Source organism: Pseudophryne corroboree, chromosome 4, assembly GCF_028390025.1.
Source record: "Pseudophryne corroboree isolate aPseCor3 chromosome 4, aPseCor3.hap2, whole genome shotgun sequence".
NCBI lineage: Eukaryota > Metazoa > Chordata > Amphibia > Anura > Myobatrachidae > Pseudophryne > Pseudophryne corroboree.
Genome location: NC_086447.1, coordinates 648,628,265 through 648,649,761, shown reverse-complemented (window position 1 = coordinate 648,649,761; position 21,497 = coordinate 648,628,265). Strand labels below are relative to the sequence as shown.

Sequence of the window (21,497 nt, the reverse complement as noted above, 5' to 3'; positions counted from 1 at the left end):
TTGTCTACTACCGGAATGAAGACCGCCGACAACGTCACCGCGTGTTTTTCCGCCCAGAGGAGAATTCTTGACACCTCTGACATTGCTGCTCTGCTTTTCGTTCCGCCCTCTCGGTTTATGTACGTTACCACCGTTACATTGTCCAACTGGACTTGAATGGCCTTATTCTGAAGTAGAGATGAGACCTGCAGAAGTGCGTTGTAGAATGCCCTGAGTTCCAAGATGTTTATTGGAAGGACGACTTCCCGACTTGACCATCTTCCTTGAAACTGCACCCCCTGGGTGACTGCTCCCCAATTACTGAGGCTTGCATCTGTGGTTAGCAAAATCCAATTCTGAATCCCGATCCTCCGACCCTCGATGAGGTGAGAAGTCTGTAGCCACCACAGAAGGGAGATTCTGGCTCTCGGCGACAGACAGATCCTCTGGTGCATGTGAAGATGCGATCCAGACCATTTTTCCAACAGATCCAGCTGGAAGGGCCTCGCATGAAACCTTCCGTACTGAAGTGCCTCGTAAGAGGCCACCATTTTCCCCAGAAGGCGAATACACAGATGCACCGAGATCCGGGTTGGCTTCAGGACAGCCCAAACCATTGACTGCATTACCATAGCCTTCTCCAAGGGAAGGAACACTCTGCGTTAGTTCCAGGTGAGATTTTGGTAAGTTCAGAACCCAGCCTTGATCCAGGAGTAGTCTGGTTGGGAGGCCAATGCTGTCCAACAACCGCTCCCTGGACGGTGCCTTTATCAGAAGATCGTCCAGGTACGGAATTATTACTCCCTGTTTGCGGAGTAGAAACATCATCTCTGCCATTACCTTGGCAAACACCCTCGATGCCGTGGAGAGTCCAAATGGCAGTGCCTGGAACTGGTAGTGACAGTCCTGCAGTGCAAACCGTAGATAAGCCCGATGAGGCGGCCAGATCGGAATGTGAAGGTATGCATCCTTGATAGCCGGAGACACTAGGAATTCCCCTTCCTCCAGACCTGAGACCACCGCTCTCAGAGACTCCATCTTGATTTTGAACACTCGTACGTATGGGTTCAACAACTTCAGGCTCAAAATCGGTCTTACCGAACTGTCCGGTTTTGGTACTACAAACAAGTTGGAATAAAACCCCAAGTTTTGCAAATGAGGTGGAACTGGAACAATGACCTGAGTCTGTACCAGTTTTTGAATGGCGTCATGAAAGGTTATACTTGCGAAACTGGTAAACCTCATTTGAAGAATCTGTGAGGTGGGAGCTCCTGAAACTCCACTCTGTAGCCCTGGAAAATAAGATCTATGACCCAGGGATCCTGGCACGAACCTGTCCAGATTTGACTGATATTTTTTTAGTCGGGCTCCCACCCGCCAGTCTTCCAGGCATCGCGGTCCACCGTCATGCTGAAGGCTTTGAGGAAGCAGAGCTTGAGCTCTGTTCCTGAGAACCGACAGTTGCTGGTTTGCGTGGTTTACCTCTAGCGCCTCTGGTGGCTGTAGAAGAACCTCTGGTTTTGCCCTTAAACTTGGCAGTCCGAAAGGACTGTAGATTAGGTCCTGAGTAGGCCTTCCTGGCTGGGGGAGCTGCAGAAGGAAGATATGTGGACTTACCCGCAGTAGCTTTGGAGATCCATTTGTCTAGTTCATCTCTAAATAAGGTCTCTCCTGTGAAGGCTAGGCCTTCCACGCCTTTCCTGGAATCCGCGTCAGCAGTCCACTGGCGTAGCCATAAACCTCTGCGTGCTGACACTTCCATAGCAGTGGTGTGTGTATTAAGCAAGCCTATTTCTTTATGGCTTCCACCATAAAGTTCGCAGAGTCCTGTATATGTTGTAAAATAATCTCCCCATGAGGCAAGGTATCTAACCCCTCAATTAGTTTACCCGACCATTTGGCGATGGCCTTAGTAATCCACCCACATGCTATAGTGGGTCTCTGGGCCATCCCAACAGCTGTATACAAGGATTTGAGTATAGTCCAAATTCTACGATCAGCCATGTCTTTTAGGGAGGCTGCACCCGTGACAGGCAATACAATTTTTCGTGACAGCCTGGATACTGATGCATTCACTATCGGTGGATTTTCCCATTTCCTATCCTCAGGAGGAAAAGGAATAGATGATAGCAACCTTTTAGGGATTTTACATTTCCTATCAGGCTTAACCCACGGTTTTTCAAACAGAGTATTTAGTTCATTTGACTCAGGAAAAGTGGCTGAGGATTTCTTTTTTATATTAAAATAAAATTCCTCACTCTCCTCTGTCACCTTATCAGGGATATGCATAACTTCTCTGATAGCGTCTATGAGAGCCACTATTCCTCCCCCACCTCTGAGTCCACCTCCCCCTCCTCCATGTCTGACCCTTCATCATCATTTTCTTGCTTAGAAATACCGCTCCCTTTCAAGCACCTGAATGATATCACTAAGCTTATTGAGCCTCTGCTACTATATATGCCTTGATCATCAGAGTCAGACTGCAAGATATGGGCCAAAGTAAGTTTTTTACAAGGAAGCAGTGGAGGAAGTCCCAAATATTCATTGAGACCCCTAGGGACCGATCTCAATGAATATTTGGGACTCCAATGCTTCCTTTAAGGGCTGTTTATATACATTTACATAAAAATTTGTATGTGTAACAGTGCGACTATGTATTTTGCTGATTGGAGTTTTATACCCATGAAAGACGGCAACATTGTATCGTGATAATTTGTATCTAACTTTAATCATTTAATGTACCAGGAATGTATCACTTCCTTGTTGTGATCATACAGTAGATATTGTTCTAATGCCTGTGTTTATTTGCACATTTATTGTTTTAGCTGGTTGCTGTGGAAACAGGCTGCAGGGCATATCGTCATCAGTGGGCGCTATGCTCCAGCTTCCGGATCCAGCCGGCTCCTCTAATATCTTTAATAACGGTCTCCTCTTAGGCCGTGGACATTTTGGGAGGGACATTTTCAATAGAGGGCAGCGGACGGACGCGAACACTGATGGACGGAGGCGGTCAACTGGCGGCACGAGTGTCCTCTGCCCTTTCCTCTCTGTCAGAGAGGCTGGGCCCAGGAAAGCTGTGTTCCCAGTACCCCCCTGATGGTGGGCCTGGCTAGATGTCTTGCCTGCTCTTTTGCAGAGCTACGTCACCTGAGACTGAGCACTTTATTTCCCCAAAAATGTTGCCACCACTCGTGTTGAGTGGGCTTTCACTATGTCTGGCACTAGTGCTATTACAGTGCTTAATGGAGCCCTGTGCCAGCCACGCCCCCCTGATTGTATGATGTCATGTTCCTCTCAGCGTGTTGGTCAGCTACTGACAGACACGATTCATATGTCCACTACCACCTTATTGAGAAAATGCTGCATGTCTAGCTAGATGTATGCATAACCTGTGCAGCCGAAAGTCACAGATCTGAATAAGGGCTTAATTGAACAATTTAACTAGCTGGATCAGTCACTGAACAGACCAAGGTTCCAGTCTGTGGTAGCAGTGGTTTACAGTAGAGGCACCGTCAGTAATAGTACAGGTAAGGAATAGTGGGGTAGATGTATTTACGTGGAGAAGGCATAAGGAAGTGATACACCAGTGATAAAGCAGTCTTAAGTGCAAGGTGATAGTGCACTAGCCAATCAGCTCCTAACTGATAATTTACATATGGGAGGTGATTGGCTGGTGTGTTTATCACCTTGCATTTATCACTGGTTTATCACTTCCTTATGCCTTCTCCAGGTTAATACATCTGCCCCACTGGTTGAAAATGTTGCGTCACTGATGAATAAGGTATGGTCCTGTAGGGTACAGATGAAGTGCAGAATGCCACTTTGCTGACTGGTTTTATCTGTGGAGAAAGAAAAGGAAATTCTCCGGCTTCAGGCTGACAGTTTCATCACAGGTATAAGACTGCTAATGAACGCGGCATCTTAAAACTAGAGAAAAGCATTGGGATTATGCCAGATAAGGCAAACAGCATACTCTTTGTGCTTCCTTGCCTATCATAAAAACAAATTTTTTTCTGGCGCTTATTCACACCACTGCATGATAAATATGGTGATTTCTATACATTACATGTGAAAAATTGGGACATCTATGTGCAGTGTTGGGTTTTAAATAAAAATTGTGGTTTTGTGCATGGTTTAGTAAATACGGCGGTTTTGAAACCAAAAGACAGAAATGAAATAAACAACGGGTTAGACAAACTGTCCTTATCCCCCCATCTCATAATCTCCCAATTTCCCATCCAGTACATTGTTAGTTTCTGACCTTGCATTTTATAACTATCGTGTTACAGATCAGTAGTCCCCACCTGATCATAATGCTAAAGTACAGTAGATAGTTTTGGCAAATATGGAAAATGTGTAAAGGCCTGGGACATGTAAATAGTGCAGAAGAAATATGACCATTTTATTTTATGATTATATATGCTTATTGTTGAAAAATGCAACAATAAACTATTTTATTATCTGTAGTACAGAGGGACACAACCTACAAATCTGAAATTCTTAAATATTTAATCTGATGCCATCATAATTTTATATTTCAAATGATAGGAGCGCTAAAACCCCTTTTTCGGTTTTTAAAAAATAATAAAATAAAAAATATGATATAATAATACCTGGATACAATGGACAAGTTTGAGCTTGATCCAAAAGTCTGCTGTGCACACTGCTGGATTTGCCACAAAGAACATGTATGTAACTCTAGAAGTGAGATCTGGTTTCCAAACACAGAAGCAATCAAACAGAAAACCTGTTAATAAATACAAAATTAATTAGTAATTATTGCTATATATATATATATATATATATATATATATATATATATATATATATACACACCACATATACACATACATATACTGAAGCATAGCATTACAAGGAGGTTTTGTTTGTTCAGAGACATGAAAGGGCCGATGTAGAGTTGAATGCAATTTAACCGTAATTGCAACAGATTTGCATGCCTTTGTCCATGTTCAGAGTTCTTTGTATATCTGTGACCATCCCTGACCATATGCTTCATAGCTGCCATCATTATCAGTGCGCACTTTCACCAGTCCAATCACTAGTGGACGAGAACCATTTGAAAACAAGGATATTTATGCACATGCACAACTTGACATAGCCTGCAATTCCGCTGACACAATTGCTAAACTTTGCCTATATGCAACCGCCTCATTAGATCATGTCAAACTAACTTAATAGGCTTTTATGAAACAGTTAGTGCGAACCTAGATCAGGGTAAAGAGGTGGATGTGATCTTCTTAGACTTTGCTAAAGCTTTCAATACAGTACCTCACATGAGGCTCATCTACAAATTAAGAGAACTTGGGCTAGGGAGCACAATATGCACTTGGGTTAGATATTGGTTTGATAAAAGGGAGCAGCGAGTGGTGGTAAATGGGTCGTTTTTGAATTGGACTGAAGTACTAAGTGGTGTGCCACAAGGGCCTGTACTTGGACCACTATTGTTCAACATTTTCATAAATGATCTAGAAGTAGGTCTAGAGAGTAGTGTCAATATTTGTAGACGATACCAACTGTCAAAGGTTATAAATTTGGAGGGGGATGCCGGGTCTCTTCAGAACAACTTATTTAAACTGGAAACATGGGGAGCAAAATGGAGAATGAGGTTCATGTAAGGTAATGCACTTTAGTAGCAAGAACAAAAATACTACCTACATACTAAATGGGGAAAAACTAGGGGATTCTGTACTGGAAAAAGATTTAGGTGTTCACAAAGATAACAAACTTAGCAGTAGTACCCAAAGTAGGAATGCAGCAAAAAAGCCAAACAAGGTATTAGCATGCATAAAGCAGGGAATTGATGCAAGGGATGAGAGTGTAATACTCCCATTATATAAATCACTAGTGAGGCCACATCTCGAATACTGTGCACAACAATGGGCGCAATACTACAAAAAGGATATCCTGGAACTAGAAAAAGTTCAGAGGCGGGCGACCAAATTGATTAAGGGGATGGAGACGCTCGAATAGGAGGAAAGACTTGCTAGGCTAGGCATGTTTAAACTGGAAAAAATTGGATTTTAATTACCTACCGCTAAATCCTTTTCTCGTAGTCCGTAGAGGATGCTGGGGTCCACATTAGTACCATGGGGCATAGACGGGTCCACTAGGAGCCATTGGCACTTTAAGAGTTTAACAGTGTTGGTTGGCAACTCCCTCTATGCCCCTCCTACCAGAATCAGTCTAGAAACTGTGCCCGAGGAGACGGACAACTTCGAGAGAAGGATTTTACACAGATAGTGGTGAGATTCATACCAGCTCACACATACAAGGCAAACCAAGCTAACCAGCTGGAAAATTCAGCAACGGCTGAGAAAATTACTTAACCAAGTAACAAAAACAGTACTTAACCAAGAACCAAGAAGTACTGAACTAACTAACCACAGCAGGATCACAAAGCGCTGGGCGGGTGCCCAGCATCCTCTACGGACTACAAGAAAAGGATTAATTAAAATCGTATTTTCTCTTATGTCCTAGAGGATGCTGGGGTCCACATTAGTACCATGGGGATGTACCAAAGCTCCCAGATTGGGAGGGAGAGCACGGAGGCTCCTGCAGAACTGATTGACCAAATTTTAGGTCCTCAGAGGCAAAAGTATCAAACTTGTAGAATTTAGCAAACGTGTTCGACCAGACCAAGTAGCCGCTCTGCAAAGCAGTAAAGCCGAGACACCCCGGGCAGCCGCCCAGGAAGAACCCACTTTACGAGCAGAGTGGGCCTTACAGATTTAGGACACGGCAATCCTGCCGTAGAATAAGCATGCTGGATAGTGAACCTGATCCAGCGAGAGATCGTCTGCTTAGATGCAGAACACCCAAGTTTCTTGGGATCATACAGGACAAACAGAGAGTCCGATTTTCTTTACATAAATTTTCAGAGCCCTTACAACATCCAAGGACCAGTAGCAACTGGCACCACAATAGGCTGAGTGATATGAAAAGCCAACACAACCTTTGTAAGGAACTGCTGACATGTCCGGAGCTCAGCTCTATCCTCATGGAAGAACAAGTAGGGGCTTTTACAAGACAAAGCCCCCAACTCCGACACACGTCTAGCAGAAGCTAAGGCCAACAAAGTGACAGCCTTCCACGTGAGAAACTTGACCTTAACCTACTGTAGAGGCTCAAACCAATCCGATTGGAGGAACCGCAGCACCACGTTAAGATCCCAGGGTGCCGTAGGTGGCACAAAGGGAGGTTGGATGTGCAGAACCCCTTTCAAGAAAATCTGAACCTCAGGGAGGGAAGCCAGCAGTTTTTGGAAGAAAATGGATAAGGCCAAAATCTGGACTTTTACGGATCCCAATCTCAGGCCCATATCCACACCTGCTTGTAGGAAGAGGAGAAACCGTCCCAGTTGAAACTCCACCGTAGGAAACTTCTTGGATTCACACCAAGATACATACTTTTTCCAAATGCGATGGTAATGTTTAGACGTTACTCCTTTCCTAGCCTGTATCAGGGTAGGAATAACCTTTTGCGGAATGCCCTTCCGAGCTAATATCTGGCGCTCAACCTCCATGCCTTCAAACGTAGCAGTGGTAAGTCTTGATAGGCGAATGGCCCCTGTTGCAGAAGGTCCTCTCGGAGAGGAAGAGGCCTCGGATCTTCCAGCAGTAACTCCAGAAGATCTGTGTACCAAGTCCTTCTTGGCCAGTCCGGAGCAATGAGGATCGCCTGAACTCTTGTTCTCTTTTTTAGAATTCTTGGGATGAGTGGAAGTGGAGGGAACACATACACAGACTTGAAAACCCACGGAGTTACCAGAGCATCCACGGCCACTGCTTGTGGATCCCTCGACCTGGAACAGTACCTCTGAAGTTTCTTGTTGAGACGGAAGGCCATCATGTCTACTTGAGGTACGCTCCAAAGACTTGTCACCTCTGTGAACACCTCCGGATGGAGGCCCCACTCTCCCGGATGGAGATAGTTTCTGCTGAGGAAGTCCGCTTCCCACTCCTGGAAGGAATATTGCTGACAACGCCACTACGTACTTTTCCACCCAGAGAAGGATTCTTGTTACCTCTGACATAGCAGCTCTGCTCTTTGTTCTTCCCTGTCGGTTTATGTAGGCCACCGTCGTTACACTGTCCGACTGTACTTGAATGGCCCGATTTCGCAGACGGTGCTTTGCTTGAAGAAGACCGTTGTATACGGCTCGTAGTTCCAGAATGTTTATTGGAAGAGTAGATTCCAGACTTGACCACCTTCCTCGGAAGGTTTCCCCCGGAGTGACTGTGCCCCAACCCCTGAGGCTTGCATCCGTGGTTGGAAGGATCCAGTTCTTAACTCCGAACCTGCGGCCTTCCAGAAGGTGAGACATTTGAAACCACCAGAGAAGTGAAATCCTTGCTTTTGGCGACAGACGTATCCTCTGGTGCATGTGTAGGTGAGATCCCGACCACTTGTCTAGGAGATCCAGTTGAAAGGACCGTGCATGAAATCTTCCGTACTGAAGAGCCTCATAGTCAGCAACCATCTTCCCCAGAAGGCGAAGGCACTGATGAACAGATACCCAGGATGGCTTCAGGACATCCCGGACCATTGTGCGTATCACCAACGCTTTCTCCACCAGTAGAAACACCCTCTGCACATCTGTGTTGAGGATCATCCCCAGGAAAGACAATTTCCTTGTTGGCTCCAACTGTGACCTTGGAAGATTCAGGATCCAACCATGTTCCTTGAGCAGACGAGTTGTGAGAGCAATGGACTACAACAACTTCTCCCTGGACGATGCCTTTATCAGCAGATCATCCAGATATGGGATTATGTTCACTCCCTGTCTGCGGAGGAGAACCATCATCTCTGCCATCACCTTGGTGAACACCCTCGGTGCCGTGGAGAGACCGAATGGCAGTACCTGGAACTGATAGTGACTGTCTGACAGTGCAAATCTGAGATAAGCCTGATGCGGCGGTCAAATCGGAATGTGGAGGTATGCATCCTTGATGTCCAAGGACACCAGAAACTCTCCCTCTTCCAGCCCTGAGATCACCGCTCTCAGAGATTCCATTTTGAATTTGAACTCCCTCAAGTAAGGGTTTAACAATTTCAAGTTCAAAATCGGTCTGACGGAACCATCCGGTTTCGGAAACCACAAAAAGGTTTGAATAATAACCCTTGTTTTGCATATGAGGTGGAACTGGGACAATGACCTGTGACTTTTCCAATTTTTGGATGGCTTCCTGTAGGATAGCGCTGTCTGCCACTAAAGCTGGCAAGCCTGATTTGAAGAATCAGTGAGGCGGAAGGTCTTGAAACTCCAGTCTGTACCCCTGGGACACAATATCCTGTACCCAGGGTTCCAGGTCGGACGACACCAAGACGTGGCTGAAAGATCTGAGCCTCACACACCCACCAGCCCGTCTTCCAGGCCTCGTGGTCCACCGTCATGCTGAGGATTTTGGGGTGCCAGAAGCAGGCTTCTGGTCCTGGGAGCCTGCAGGTGCAGGTTTTTTGGATTTTGCACACCCACCTCTAAAGAAAGTGGTGGTAGGTTTGGACTTTGTCTTACCGGTCCTAAAGGACTGCGAAGCAGATGAAGAAAAGGGTTTCTTCGTAGAAGGTGTAGCAGAGGGAAGACAAGGTGACTTACCTGCGGTTGCCGTGGAAATCCACGCATCCAACGCTTCCTTAAATAGAGCCTGACCTGTGTAGGGTAGGTTCACCACACTTCTCCTGGATTCCGCGTCTGCAGACCATTGGTGTAGCCAGAGTCCCCTGCGAGCTGAGACCGACATGGAAGATATCCTTGCATTCAGCGTATCCAGATCCTTCATGGACTCCACCACGAACCCCGCAGAATCCTGTATATTACGTAAAAACAGTTCAATGTCACTTCTATCCATTGAATCTAAATCCTCTAGTAATGTGCCTGACCACCTTACTATAGCTTTAGAAATCCATGCACAGGCAATAGTAATAGCAATTAACGCCACCCCTGAAGCAGTGTATATGGATTTGAGCGTAGTGTCAATCTTACGATCAGCCGGTTCTATTAACGCGGTACATCCAGGAACAGGTAAAACCACCTTTTTTGACAGTCTGGACACAGATGAGTCAACTATGGGTGGGTTTTCCCATTTTTTCCTATCCTCCTCAGGGAAGGGAAAAGCAACCAGAACCCTTTTGGGATCTGGATTTTTTTCTCTGGGGTTTCCCAGGCTTTTTCAAATAAAATGTTTAATTCCTTTGACACAGGGAAGGTTAGCGAGGCTTTCCTATTATCTGTGAAGTAAGCCTCCTCAACCTGCTCAGGTGGTGTGTCCGCAATGTTTAACACATCTCTCATTGCCTCAATCATGAGCTGCACCCCCTTTGCCAGGGATGCCGTCCTCCTCAGCACATCCCTATCACCATCTACTGTGTCAGAGTCGGTATCCGTGTCATCTTGCATAATCTGGGCAAGAGCAAATTTCTGTGGGTATATGTTAGAAAATTTGGAAGAAATAGGAATAGATCCCGACCAAACGGCCATAGAATTCTTTAAAACCTGAGTTTCAGTCTCAGTATGAGCTGCCCTAGTAGATATCTGAGAGATAATTCCCTTAATAGAAGTTAGCCATTCCGGCTCAGTAATGGGAATCTGAGACAAGACATTACATTCCTGGGTACATGGAATTGATTCTTCTGGAGAGGAAATGCCCTCTGCAGCATAAGACACTGAATCCCTTGACATGGCTATGTGAGAAAACATACACCCACACCCACACAGGAAAATGTCAGACACAGATTCCCCCCCAAGTATGCCACAGAGAAACACAGAGTTTGGAGCCAGCACACACACAGTGCTTCCCTAGGTAGATATAATACCACTACCTGGCGCTGACTGTGTACCTTAATAGACTACACAGTAATTATACAGCATCCCCCACCTTCTACAACCCCCTGGTACCGCACAGGAAAGCTGGAGTCGCGTGGAGGGACAGCACTCCTTGTCAGCGTCGCTGTTGATGGATCTGCAGGCAGGAAAATGGCGCTGAATGCTGCTGGGTCCGCTCTGAGGATAAGCTCTGCCCCCTGAACATGGCGCTGCTTCCCGCACTTTATATCTTTATACTGGCCTGAGGAATGATGCTGGCAGCAATACCGAGGTCCCTGACAGCCTTGGTGACCAGTTTAGGGTATAGGCGCTGGCTCAGGGCGTCCCTCATAGCGCCACACTGTGTACTGCTGAGCCTCCGGAGCGCAGTTATTACTGCGCTCCCACCCTGTTGCCGCCATCTTCACACCGGCTCTCCGCTTGCTGGGGCGCCGGTGACTCACTCCCCACCGGAATCTTCTGGCTCTGTTAGGGGGTGGCGGCATGCTGCGGGAGTAAGCGGTCGCCTGGGGCGGCTAACGATCATCACCCTCAGTAGCTCAGTGTCCTGTCAGCGGAGTTAGTGGCCATTAACCTCACAGGGTTGGCCACTACTCCCCCCCTAAGTCCCACGAAGCAGGAAGGCTGTTGCCAGTAGCCTCCCTGTGCCTAACTCTAATTAAAACAACAAAACTAGAAAAACTCCTATGGAGCTCCCCTAGCTGTGACCGGCTCCTCCGGGCACATTTTCTAAACTGAGTCTGGTAGGAGGGGCATAGAGGGAGGAGCCAGCCCACACTGTTAAACTCTTAAAGTGCCAATGGCTCCTGGTGGACCCGTCTATACCCCATGGTACTAATGTGGACCCCAGCATCCTCTAGGACGTAAGAGAAAAGGAGATTAATAGGGGACATGATTAACATTTACAAATATATAAGGGGTCAATATACAGAGCTAGAGGGGGATTTTTTTTGGTAAGATCACCCCAAAGGACATGTGGAGACCCGCTTAGGTTAGAGGAGAGGAGATTTCGCACAGAGAGACTGAAAGGTTTCTTCACAGTAAGGACAATACGTATTTGGAATTCCCTGCCTGAGAGAGTAGTAATGGCGGACTCGGTCATTACTTTTAAGAATGTGCTAGATAAATTCCTAATGGAGAAGGATATACAGGGTGGTGGGTAAATCATGCACTATAGTAATTAAAAAAAAACTATTCTTTTTTTTTTTTTTAAGGAGGAATTGACATAACAGCTAAACATTCACCACAGTTAAAATTAGTCTTAAAAATATTACAATGTAGGAGATCACTAACAGGTTGAACTCGACTGACAAATTGTCTTTTTTCAACCTCAGAAACTATGTTAGAATGTCCAACGGAAGACAGCCACCGGATCTATTGTAACTGCGTACACAGATGCAGTCACAGGCTCAGAAAGTCCAACACTCCTGCGTTTGAGTGGCCACCACGTTATCTCCTACAAGTGCTCCCTATCTATCAATCACTCTGTGTATAAGTCCTCACTGCACCCGCCATCTCTAATTCATCGGGAAACATGCGCAGTGTAACTCAGATGCATGTGCAGTACAAAATAACACTCAGACCCACAATACTCGGCATTGCAGAGTCCACCTCTGACTCAGGCCCAGTATTACTAAATAAGTAATACAGTAAATAAGGAAAACATGTACAAAAAAAAAAAATACACAAGGTCCAATCTTAGATTCTGTGTGACTGATAAACAGATGTACACAATTGTGTCCATTAAAAAAAGCTGCTAAAACCTCCCTAAGACATGGCAGGCTGCTGAGACTGGAGCTAGCGAGCGATCTCCATTTCCGGCAGCTCTGTACAACGACAGTGTGGCGGCAGTGCAGGATCCGGAGGGATATCGACACCATCTGCCAATGCTGCGGGACCCCGGATGACACTGTAGTGAAAGCAAGCATGGCAGCGGAGTCGATGCAGCCCTGGTGACGGGAGGCCATAGAAAGAATAGCAGCAGGACCAGAGATTACCTGTACAGTTTGGCAGGGGGCAGCGTGCACAATGGCAATGTTTACCTTTTCAAAGATGGTACTGTGGTGTAATTTTTTTAAAAACAAGATGGCTGCGGTGAGCCACGTCATTGCCTCGCTGCCTTGAATTGGCTAATATTAGCCAGCCCGAGGCAGCGGGAGTCAGTCCGATGCAGAGGAGGAGCGAGGAAGAGCTCCTGAAGATAGAAGATACAGAGGAAGTCCTGGATTGGCCGCATCCATGCTAAAGAGTTTAAAGGCTGCCACAGTTCATGTGAAGATGGCGGAATCTCTGGGGGAGGTGGTGGCCATGCAAAAGAGCTTAATGGCTGTAGCCTCCCTCAGGTGAAGAGCAAAGCGCCGCTGGTGATCAAAGAATGCAGAGGAAGTCCTAGGGAAGCAGCAGCCATTAAAAAGAGCTTAAAGGCGGCCACCCCCAGGTGAAGGTGCTGGCTAATAAACTATTAGAACATTATAGTGTTATTTGTTTCATTTTTTTTTTTACAGGTGGACTACAGGTGCCAGTGGGCCCCTTTATGTCTGGGCATGCTGGTACTTGTGGATCTCCAAATGCCAGAATGCCGGGTCTGGCTTACTGGGTCCTGTAGGCCACCTTAAAAGAACAATAGTACGGTACCATTAACCCCGCACCTTACGGGATCCCATTTTATTTTTTAGGGTCCCCACTTTCTGAGAAATTCCAGCCCTAGGCTGAATAGTTTTAGGGATAGTTATTGTGATGGCAAGGGGATCCCACACCAAGTTGTCCCCTTGCTTTGGCATTACCCCCCTGGCTGGTTCAGACTGATGCTGTTTTTTGGAAAATAGGGGGAACCCCATGCTGGAATTTTCCCCTAATTTCCATAACCAAATCAGGCTGAGGGGTTCAAGGCTGATTACTAATTTTTTGGGGAGCCTCCCCTACATTATTTTTGGGAGGAGGGCATTAAAATCACCTGTCCCCATCTCCCCATGATGTTAATATTTTTCAAAGTTCCCCCTTCACCATTCCTCTTTTCCATCACATGGGAAGGACTGGGGGTAGAATCTGCGAGCAGGTCTGCAGTAGGATTGTATAAACAGATCTGCCAAGGATTGGACAAGTGTGTAACCAGTTTAAAGGCGAGTGACCCTGATGATGTTCACTTGGGTAGGTGTGCCTACACAACAGGAGTAGTGCAATATTGCAAAACTCAGTAAAACACATTTATAAAACACAATGGGGTTTATTTAATGATCTTAGGCAATTTGTTGGTGGTTTAGATGCTGGGTTTAATGCAGCTATTTATAAAAGCAATACAAGCTGTGTATTACCTTTACATAAAATTGCCACTTTAAAGTTGTAACAAAACCCCTGATTGTTAACTAAACTCCATTGTGTATCAAATCTTCCCCATTTCTATGTTTGCTCCCAATATGACAGTGTGTTTCAGAGTAGATTTCTGCTGCTGCCTATCAAGATGTTAGCAGAAATCAGCTACTGTAATAGGCCAATATGCACCAGAGGCAACTCGCAGCTAATTGAATTGACCCTCGGACTAAAATAAGAAACAAATGAAACACTATGTATAAAACTTACCTTATTTTCAGAATTGTCAGAAATTGAGACTGATCCAGCCATATGAATACTGAGGGCTTCAAAATCTTTAAAAGAATTACAATCTATTATACATTTGATAGAGGTCCATGGGTAAAACCAATTTAACTATGTAATTTACTTCACAACAAAAACTGAAATTTCATATTTGAGCTCATATCACTGTGCAGGTGTCTTCATTGCTACTGTTGTCCAATGCTTTGTTCAAATTATATATATATATATATATATATATACACACACACATATATATGCTATGTAAACTGCAATGAGTCATGCCAACCAAACTTTGGTTTTCTCTCTCTCCATAGATACACTATTGCACTTTTAAAAAATAGGTATTTTAACCGAGTGTACCGAACTAATCTATATGTTCAGGTATGTGTATTTGTGGAAGTATTTTTATCCTATTCAAGGCTATTGTCTCTCAGTTAACTCCGTATCATATAATTATTCCTATGTCATCATCATTTTCTAGGCGGACATAGTAAAGTGTAAGTCAGATGTGTACAAAGTTTGGTGTAAATTGCTGCAGGCCTTCTACAGTAATGCTGTCTGCTGACGTACTCTGTGCTGCTGTCCCACCCCTAGGGGTGCTGGCGGTGTTTGACCCCCACATTGTTTTTTTCCCTAGTATAAGTCATATGTGTACCCAGTTTGTTGTAAATGGGTCTAGCCATTCGGGAATTATGCTGACTCCTGAAATACTCTGTGCTGCTGTCCCACCCCTAGAGGTGATAGGAGTGTTTAACCCCCACAGAGTGTGTTCCAAGATTTGAAGTCAGATGTGTACCAAGTGTCAAAGTCAAAAATATTACATAGAGAGAACATACAAACTGCACACATTTAAGTCGCTATACTTGCAAATATGCGCACCGAGCACAGCAATATATAGTAACACACGCATTTGCTCGGACATGGCACGGAGATGGATTCGGCGCTTGTTTCATACAGTACATGGTTATAATAATGTCGGGCACCAGACATCATGGAGATTTAGAATTGGCTGATGAATTGATGTCATGAATGTGTATTATTTGAACAGAACCAGATGCGCCCGTCATGTTTGGTATTGAAGCAAGCAGATTGATGTGTGGGTTAGTTTGATGCCTGTTGTGAAGTTGTGGGACATTGCAGCGGATAGATATGATTATATGTATAAAAGCTAAGATCACTTTGTTAGAAAGTTTTCAGGGCTGAACCTGATCAGCATATACAAAGAGAATAGTGACTCAATCATAAAGGAGAGAGAGAGACCCCTCCCCCAGGAACAGACACACAGGAGAATAGTTCCTGTCTGGGGGGGTCGGGGTCAGTTGTGGGGGCCTCTGAGGACAGATATACTGTAACTCACTCACACAGCTACCTTACACACAGCAAGCATGGCTGGATCATCACCAGGCTCCTTACAAAAGGCTAAGTATCATAATCTCAATATCTCATGGCTGATTGGCATAGAATAGTTTTAAATATGTGTTTGTGTTGATACTCTGTGAAGTCTGTGATGAATTGGAACAGTAGACAATCTGTAGCATAGTATTTGTGGTATTTGTTTGCCTATGGTGATTTAAAATAGATTGTGCTGGTTTGTTATAATATATCTTGTTAATCATGAATAAGACCATGCAGTACTTTTGAATATGTGCTTGTAGCAGTGGCAGGCTGATACTTGTGGGTACCTGGTGGTCTGGTCTTGTGATAGCTCATATGCTCTGGTTATTGAGATACTGAAGTTGTTTGGAATGTGAAATTGAATAAGATGGTTCTAGGAAGTTGGATTGAAATTGTGAAAGGTGATTTAGATGGTTTGGAATTGTAAAATCAGAACATATGCATTGTTCTGAGGCTTGGACATTTTGGAATAAAATGGAGTCTTGTGTCTTCTGCTATGTGATTGTGGTGTAGCAGAGAGTGCCATGTGTTTGGACCTGCAAATCTAAAATGGCTGCTGCCGGGTATTTTCCCCTCCCCCTTTCAACCATGTGGTGCAGTCTTTGGAATCATGGGGGCTTTCTCAAAATGGAGTCTAGCTTCCATCCCATGCGGTATTCAGCATTGACTAACTGCACAGCGATTGTTCCTCACATGTGTAAGCTTCGCTGCAATCATATTGTACTTATTGTTATTGCGAGCCATATCTCTCTCTCTCTCTCTTCTCCTCTTTCTCTCTTATTTTCCCTTAAAACGTAATTGTATTGTATTGTATTTCCTGTGTAGTTATCTGGTTAGTTAGTCTATGTTATATTGTAGTGTATGACTTGTATTGTAGTAATTCTTTTGCAAGTATAACATTCATAATATATATATATATGGCGTTGGACCCTAAGCACGGTATCTGTATATTTCTTATAGTGTTAAGTATTCTCAGAGCGTCGGTGACGCTCGAACAGCTTTTGAGTTAATAAGGATATACGGTGTTGCATTTACACCCTATCACTACACTAAGGTTTTGCTGCATAATACACTGTCTATGGTTTAGATATAAAGGTTTAACATTGTGAGCGTCTGCGCCGCTGGTGATCTCCTCGTGGTCCCGAGCGTCCGCTACGCTATAGCGAATCATTACGTTAGTCGGCAGCCAATAGCGTGCCTGCCTGTGATCTCTTGGCCGTGAGCGAACGTGACGCTTGAGCGTCTCGACTACGGCTAAGCGATCGTTACGCAACGTGCGTACCCTTACGGTACTTCATACGTAAATAGCGTACAGTGTTCTTAGACCTCTTAAAGGGTTTTATATAAGATAAATATTTAGCTTTATCAATTGGCTGCTCGTCCAGTCCTTCACATATCTCTGCTAGGTAATTTCAGCAGACATTATCCATCAGCAAAGGGCGGGAGATCATATTCTTCGCAGTGCTGACGGGATAAGCGTCTGCTTCGCTTAGTAAAGGGTGCTGAAGGAATCCGGGAACCGGAGGTAAGAACAACACACTAGTATATTTTAAAACTGTTTTATTTCTGTTTTGCGTACACACGCATATAGCTGCATTTCTTTTTCGTGTATATTCATATCACTCTCCTGTTTGCCATTGTATAATTGATAAACGTGCTGAGAAAGATTTGTTGCTATTGGTAGTTAAAGAGTAAAAACGATACATTAAGGGGTAATTTGTAAAACACACGCACAGCTTCGCCTGAGATACAAGGAAAGACCTGCGTGGTGCTTGGTAGATGATTACAGTTAAAGATCATCTACATTGATAAACGTGCTAATTGTATTTTTGTATGGCCAGCGTACACGTGTCTCTAACAAAAGGCTGAGACTCGCGAACACAACCCAAAGGCCGACGCACGCAGCGTATATTACGCAACGGAGCGTCTGGGTACGCCCACCGAAACTCAAATCGCACAATAGCATTGTTTTAGTGGGGGCGGTATAGCATAGCCACGTGATAATAGCACAAATTGATTTCAGTTTTTCCAAAACTTAGTTTAAATACCTTACTTTACTGTAATGCCTCTGGGGACAGCTATCAGACTACGGGAAATGATTTTTCTGATCAGAAAACTATAAGAATGATAGTGGGTTGAAAACGGTATGAGTGTATTGAATCCCGCTTTGTGAACTGAGTGATCTGGGTGATCTTTGGTGGAACGTGATGAGCACGGTCTGAGTGAAAACGTGCAACAGAGTGTGATAAAGTTTTCGTTGTATTACGCTCTGGCTGTTTTGGAGCACAGTAGGGAGACTCCAATGATCCTACCATTTATGGGCAACAAGTGTCTATAAGTGGTACGATTGGACCGCACGGTTGTATGTGTGACCAATAACGCAACGTGATATGAGGTAGTATATCCATGCGTAAATCTTGCCCTCATACGTGTTGTAGGGAGCACATGCAAGCGTAATTTGAGTAAAGAAGGGAATTTTCACTGGTCTCTCAGGAAAATCTCTAGAGATAGGGCCTGTAACGGTTACACGTGTCTGCTAAAAGGGGCGGATTCGTTGTACTCGGAGCAGAAGGAGTTCAGTGGAAGAGCTTTAAGGATTTCCACCGTAGACTTCTGTGTTTGGTGCATTTTAGGAAGTTTTTCTGTGTTAAAAAAGGTCCACAATGGAAGCCAAGTGCACAACACAGGGACGTTCAGCAGTCAGGGTTCAGACTGCAGAGGCTTGCAGACCCCGAGGGTCTGCTCGGTTAGTAATGTGGAGGAGGTATGGTCCCCACACTGAGACCTTTTGTGATGAATGGACACGAATGACTGCGGGGGATAAGGCACCATTTCCCGGGATAGGTAGTTTTGACTTAGAGGTATTGCATAATTTAAGGCGAAGGATCTGTCTCATAAAATCCTGGAAACAACGAGTTAAACATAATGATTGTTTACAGATATGGCTACAGGAAAGTGACATGCAAAGAAATGTAACTTACATACCTAACTTTCATCCTGAGAGGAGAGACATGGCAATGGAGAGGATTATGGTTGCGGAGAAAGGCACGATGGGGTGCGATAAAAGTGCACTTAGTAACTATATTAAGAATGAATGTAACAAACGTAATAAGGTTTATAAAAATGAAAGTGTTAAATGTACAACTATTAACCCATGCAAGTCGCACCCCTTGTTAAACTTTCCTCAGGAATACCAACAAGAAAGTGAGCCCAGCACAATGTCGGAGCCTTTTCCAGCAGCCATCACACAAGACATCCAGGTGGACACGACCAAATCGGTAAAGACTGTAATCAAACCCCCTAACGGAGGGTCAGGTGAGGTCGTGTCCACAGGTACGTATGATATTATACATCACGCACAAACAAATGTACCTCATATCGTGGAATCAATTCAGAATGACGTTACTGGACTTAATCCTGTCAAGGTAATTGCAGTACCAAATGGGAAAACTGACTCTTCAGGAGTCACTCCTGTCAGGAACATCGCCATGTACTGCCCCTTTTCCCGAACAGAATTAAGAACAATTCTGTCTGAATTTCCTGATCCCAGGAAAGACTTAGTTGCTTGTCAAAAATACATTAGAGTGCTAGGAAACACTGCAGAGCCAAATAACAAAGATTGGAGGACAGTTTTGAGGGCATGTTTACCCCCGATGTTGATTCTTTGAAATTTATCGCTGATTGTAAGCTAGATGAGGAAGTACCACTAACAGACAAGTATAACCAAGATAATGTAAAAAGAATCAATCTACAGTTAGGAGTATATTTTCCTACAGTAGTAATGTGGAATAAAATCTTTACAATAAAACAAAAAGAAGGTGAATCCGCATCAGAGTATTTTCACCGGGCTCTGCAGGATATGGCTAGGTACACTGGTATAGATGACATTGAAACTAACGTACACCACAGAGAGGTAGCTGTGTCTGTATTAATGGACAGCTTAAAAGACACACTAAAAATTAGGGTACAAACCTCTATACCTCATTGGAGAGGTATCTCGGTGGCTGCATTAAGAGAGTCCGCTATCGAGCATGACCAAAATATCCAAAGAACCAGGGAAGCACAGGGAGAGCGGTTGATGGTACTGAGCATCCAAGCACTAGAGGAGGCATCAAGTCGACCGGAACCCCAGGCCCCTAGCACATGGAGAAAGCCAAGGATTTGTTATCATTGTAGAAGAGAAGGGCATTATGCCAGCAACTGTAATAACCCACATAAAGTCAGACCCCCTAGACCAAGAAATGAGCAAAATTATAACACACACAATTATAATCAGGGATCTTTTAGGAAGAATTTTGGGCCACACCCATGATATGTAGTCAGGAAAGGTGATCATTAGGACTGATGGTAAGCCTGAGGTAACGGTTAATAAATTGGGAGGTCATTCACTGAAGACACAGGAATGACAAGGTGAAACGTTGTAAATGTATTTGTGAAAAATGTTTTTTTTTCTCTCTCTCTCCCCATCTCTGACGATTATTAGTAAGGACTCAAACATTGAATATCCGCTTGGTCTTTGCAGAAGTCTACCAAACCCCAGCATGACCTATCCGCATCAATGTATCCTGGCCAGATACAGACAGTGGAGTAATGCAGGTGCTGGTGGGGAGGGACTGCGCAAGGAAACCATTGGACATGTAGATATGACAGCCTGATGATCTGACAATGTTAAAAAAAAAAAAAAAAAAATGTTCGAAAAAATGTTTTTTTTCTCTTTTCCTATTGCTGGTTATTGTTGATTTATGTAATATATATATGCATATGAATTGTTCTCTCTCTTTTGTTTTTTTAATTTTCCTCTCTTCTCACTCATGTTTTCATGGTTTAAAGATGGTATGTCATACATCAGCTAGACAAATGGTAATGCAAGATTTTTGCTCCTTACAGAAAGATCGCTGGTTTGGAAGAAATATTGCATCACCGGAATGTTCGTTTGGAAGACTGAGAGACAGCACCTTTGAGATGACAGCAGAAAAAGAAGAACAACAAGACTAGAGAACTTAATTATCGTAACAAGTTTCTCTCCCCCTCAAACTGTTTTTCTGTACCCCATTACAAATTTCTTCTTTTCTCCTCCTGTAAGATGGACTTGCCACAAGAGACTGTGATATGGATTTTCCTGTTGACCCTGATGTTGACCAGAGCAGTCTGTTTCGGTGAGAGTACCAGTGAGTTCGAGAAAGAAGTTTTGACACCAGAAAGGTTCCAATGACTAAGACGAAGGTGTAAATTTCCAATAGCAACACAAGCACCGAACAAAGGCGAGTACCGGAAACAATCTAACAGCCATGTTATTTGTAAACACTTTTTTTTTTGGATTGTTAGCTGAAGAAAACTGTATCTGTAGGCTCTGTGACAACGTAGTTGAGGATGGGTGCATTAAGAAATGCCAATCCAGTTTTAATATCCACATGGACCGGCATCCATTGAGTGACTATCACTCCTTAGTGGGTAGTGAGTGTTAAATCAAACAGATTGTTGGGTATGCTCTCAAGTACCTCAAGGTCATAGCAAATCAGGACTAGTACCATTTCCTTTAACGGTAGGGGAGGTACTTGAGCTAAAGGGTGGGAGACCGGTGGACAGGAGGTTTAATATCTCCAGTCCTCCTAGTTTGAAGCTCCACCAATATCATGTGGATAGATCCCTAATATGTTTTAACATTACCAATCCCCGAAAGCCGGGAAGT

General features: G+C 44.3%; 1 protein-coding gene across 14 annotated transcripts in view; it reads right to left on the bottom strand.

The window, feature by feature from the left end:
• The window catches only part of WDR27 (WD repeat domain 27), a 1,147,516-nt gene that overhangs the window by 867,733 nt on the left and 258,286 nt on the right, over nt 1-21,497 (bottom strand). For all 14 annotated transcript variants that reach the window (XR_010176117.1, XR_010176118.1, XM_063917760.1 and 11 more), the window contains exons 11-12: nt 14,399-14,463; nt 4,593-4,726 (exon numbers count right to left, since the gene is read on the bottom strand). Coding sequence is in view for 12 of the 14 variants with exons in the window: in XM_063917760.1 (XP_063773830.1) it covers nt 4,593-4,726; nt 14,399-14,463 (199 nt within the window). In the remaining 2 variants the exon portion in view is untranslated. The remainder of the gene's footprint in view (nt 1-4,592; nt 4,727-14,398; nt 14,464-21,497) is intronic.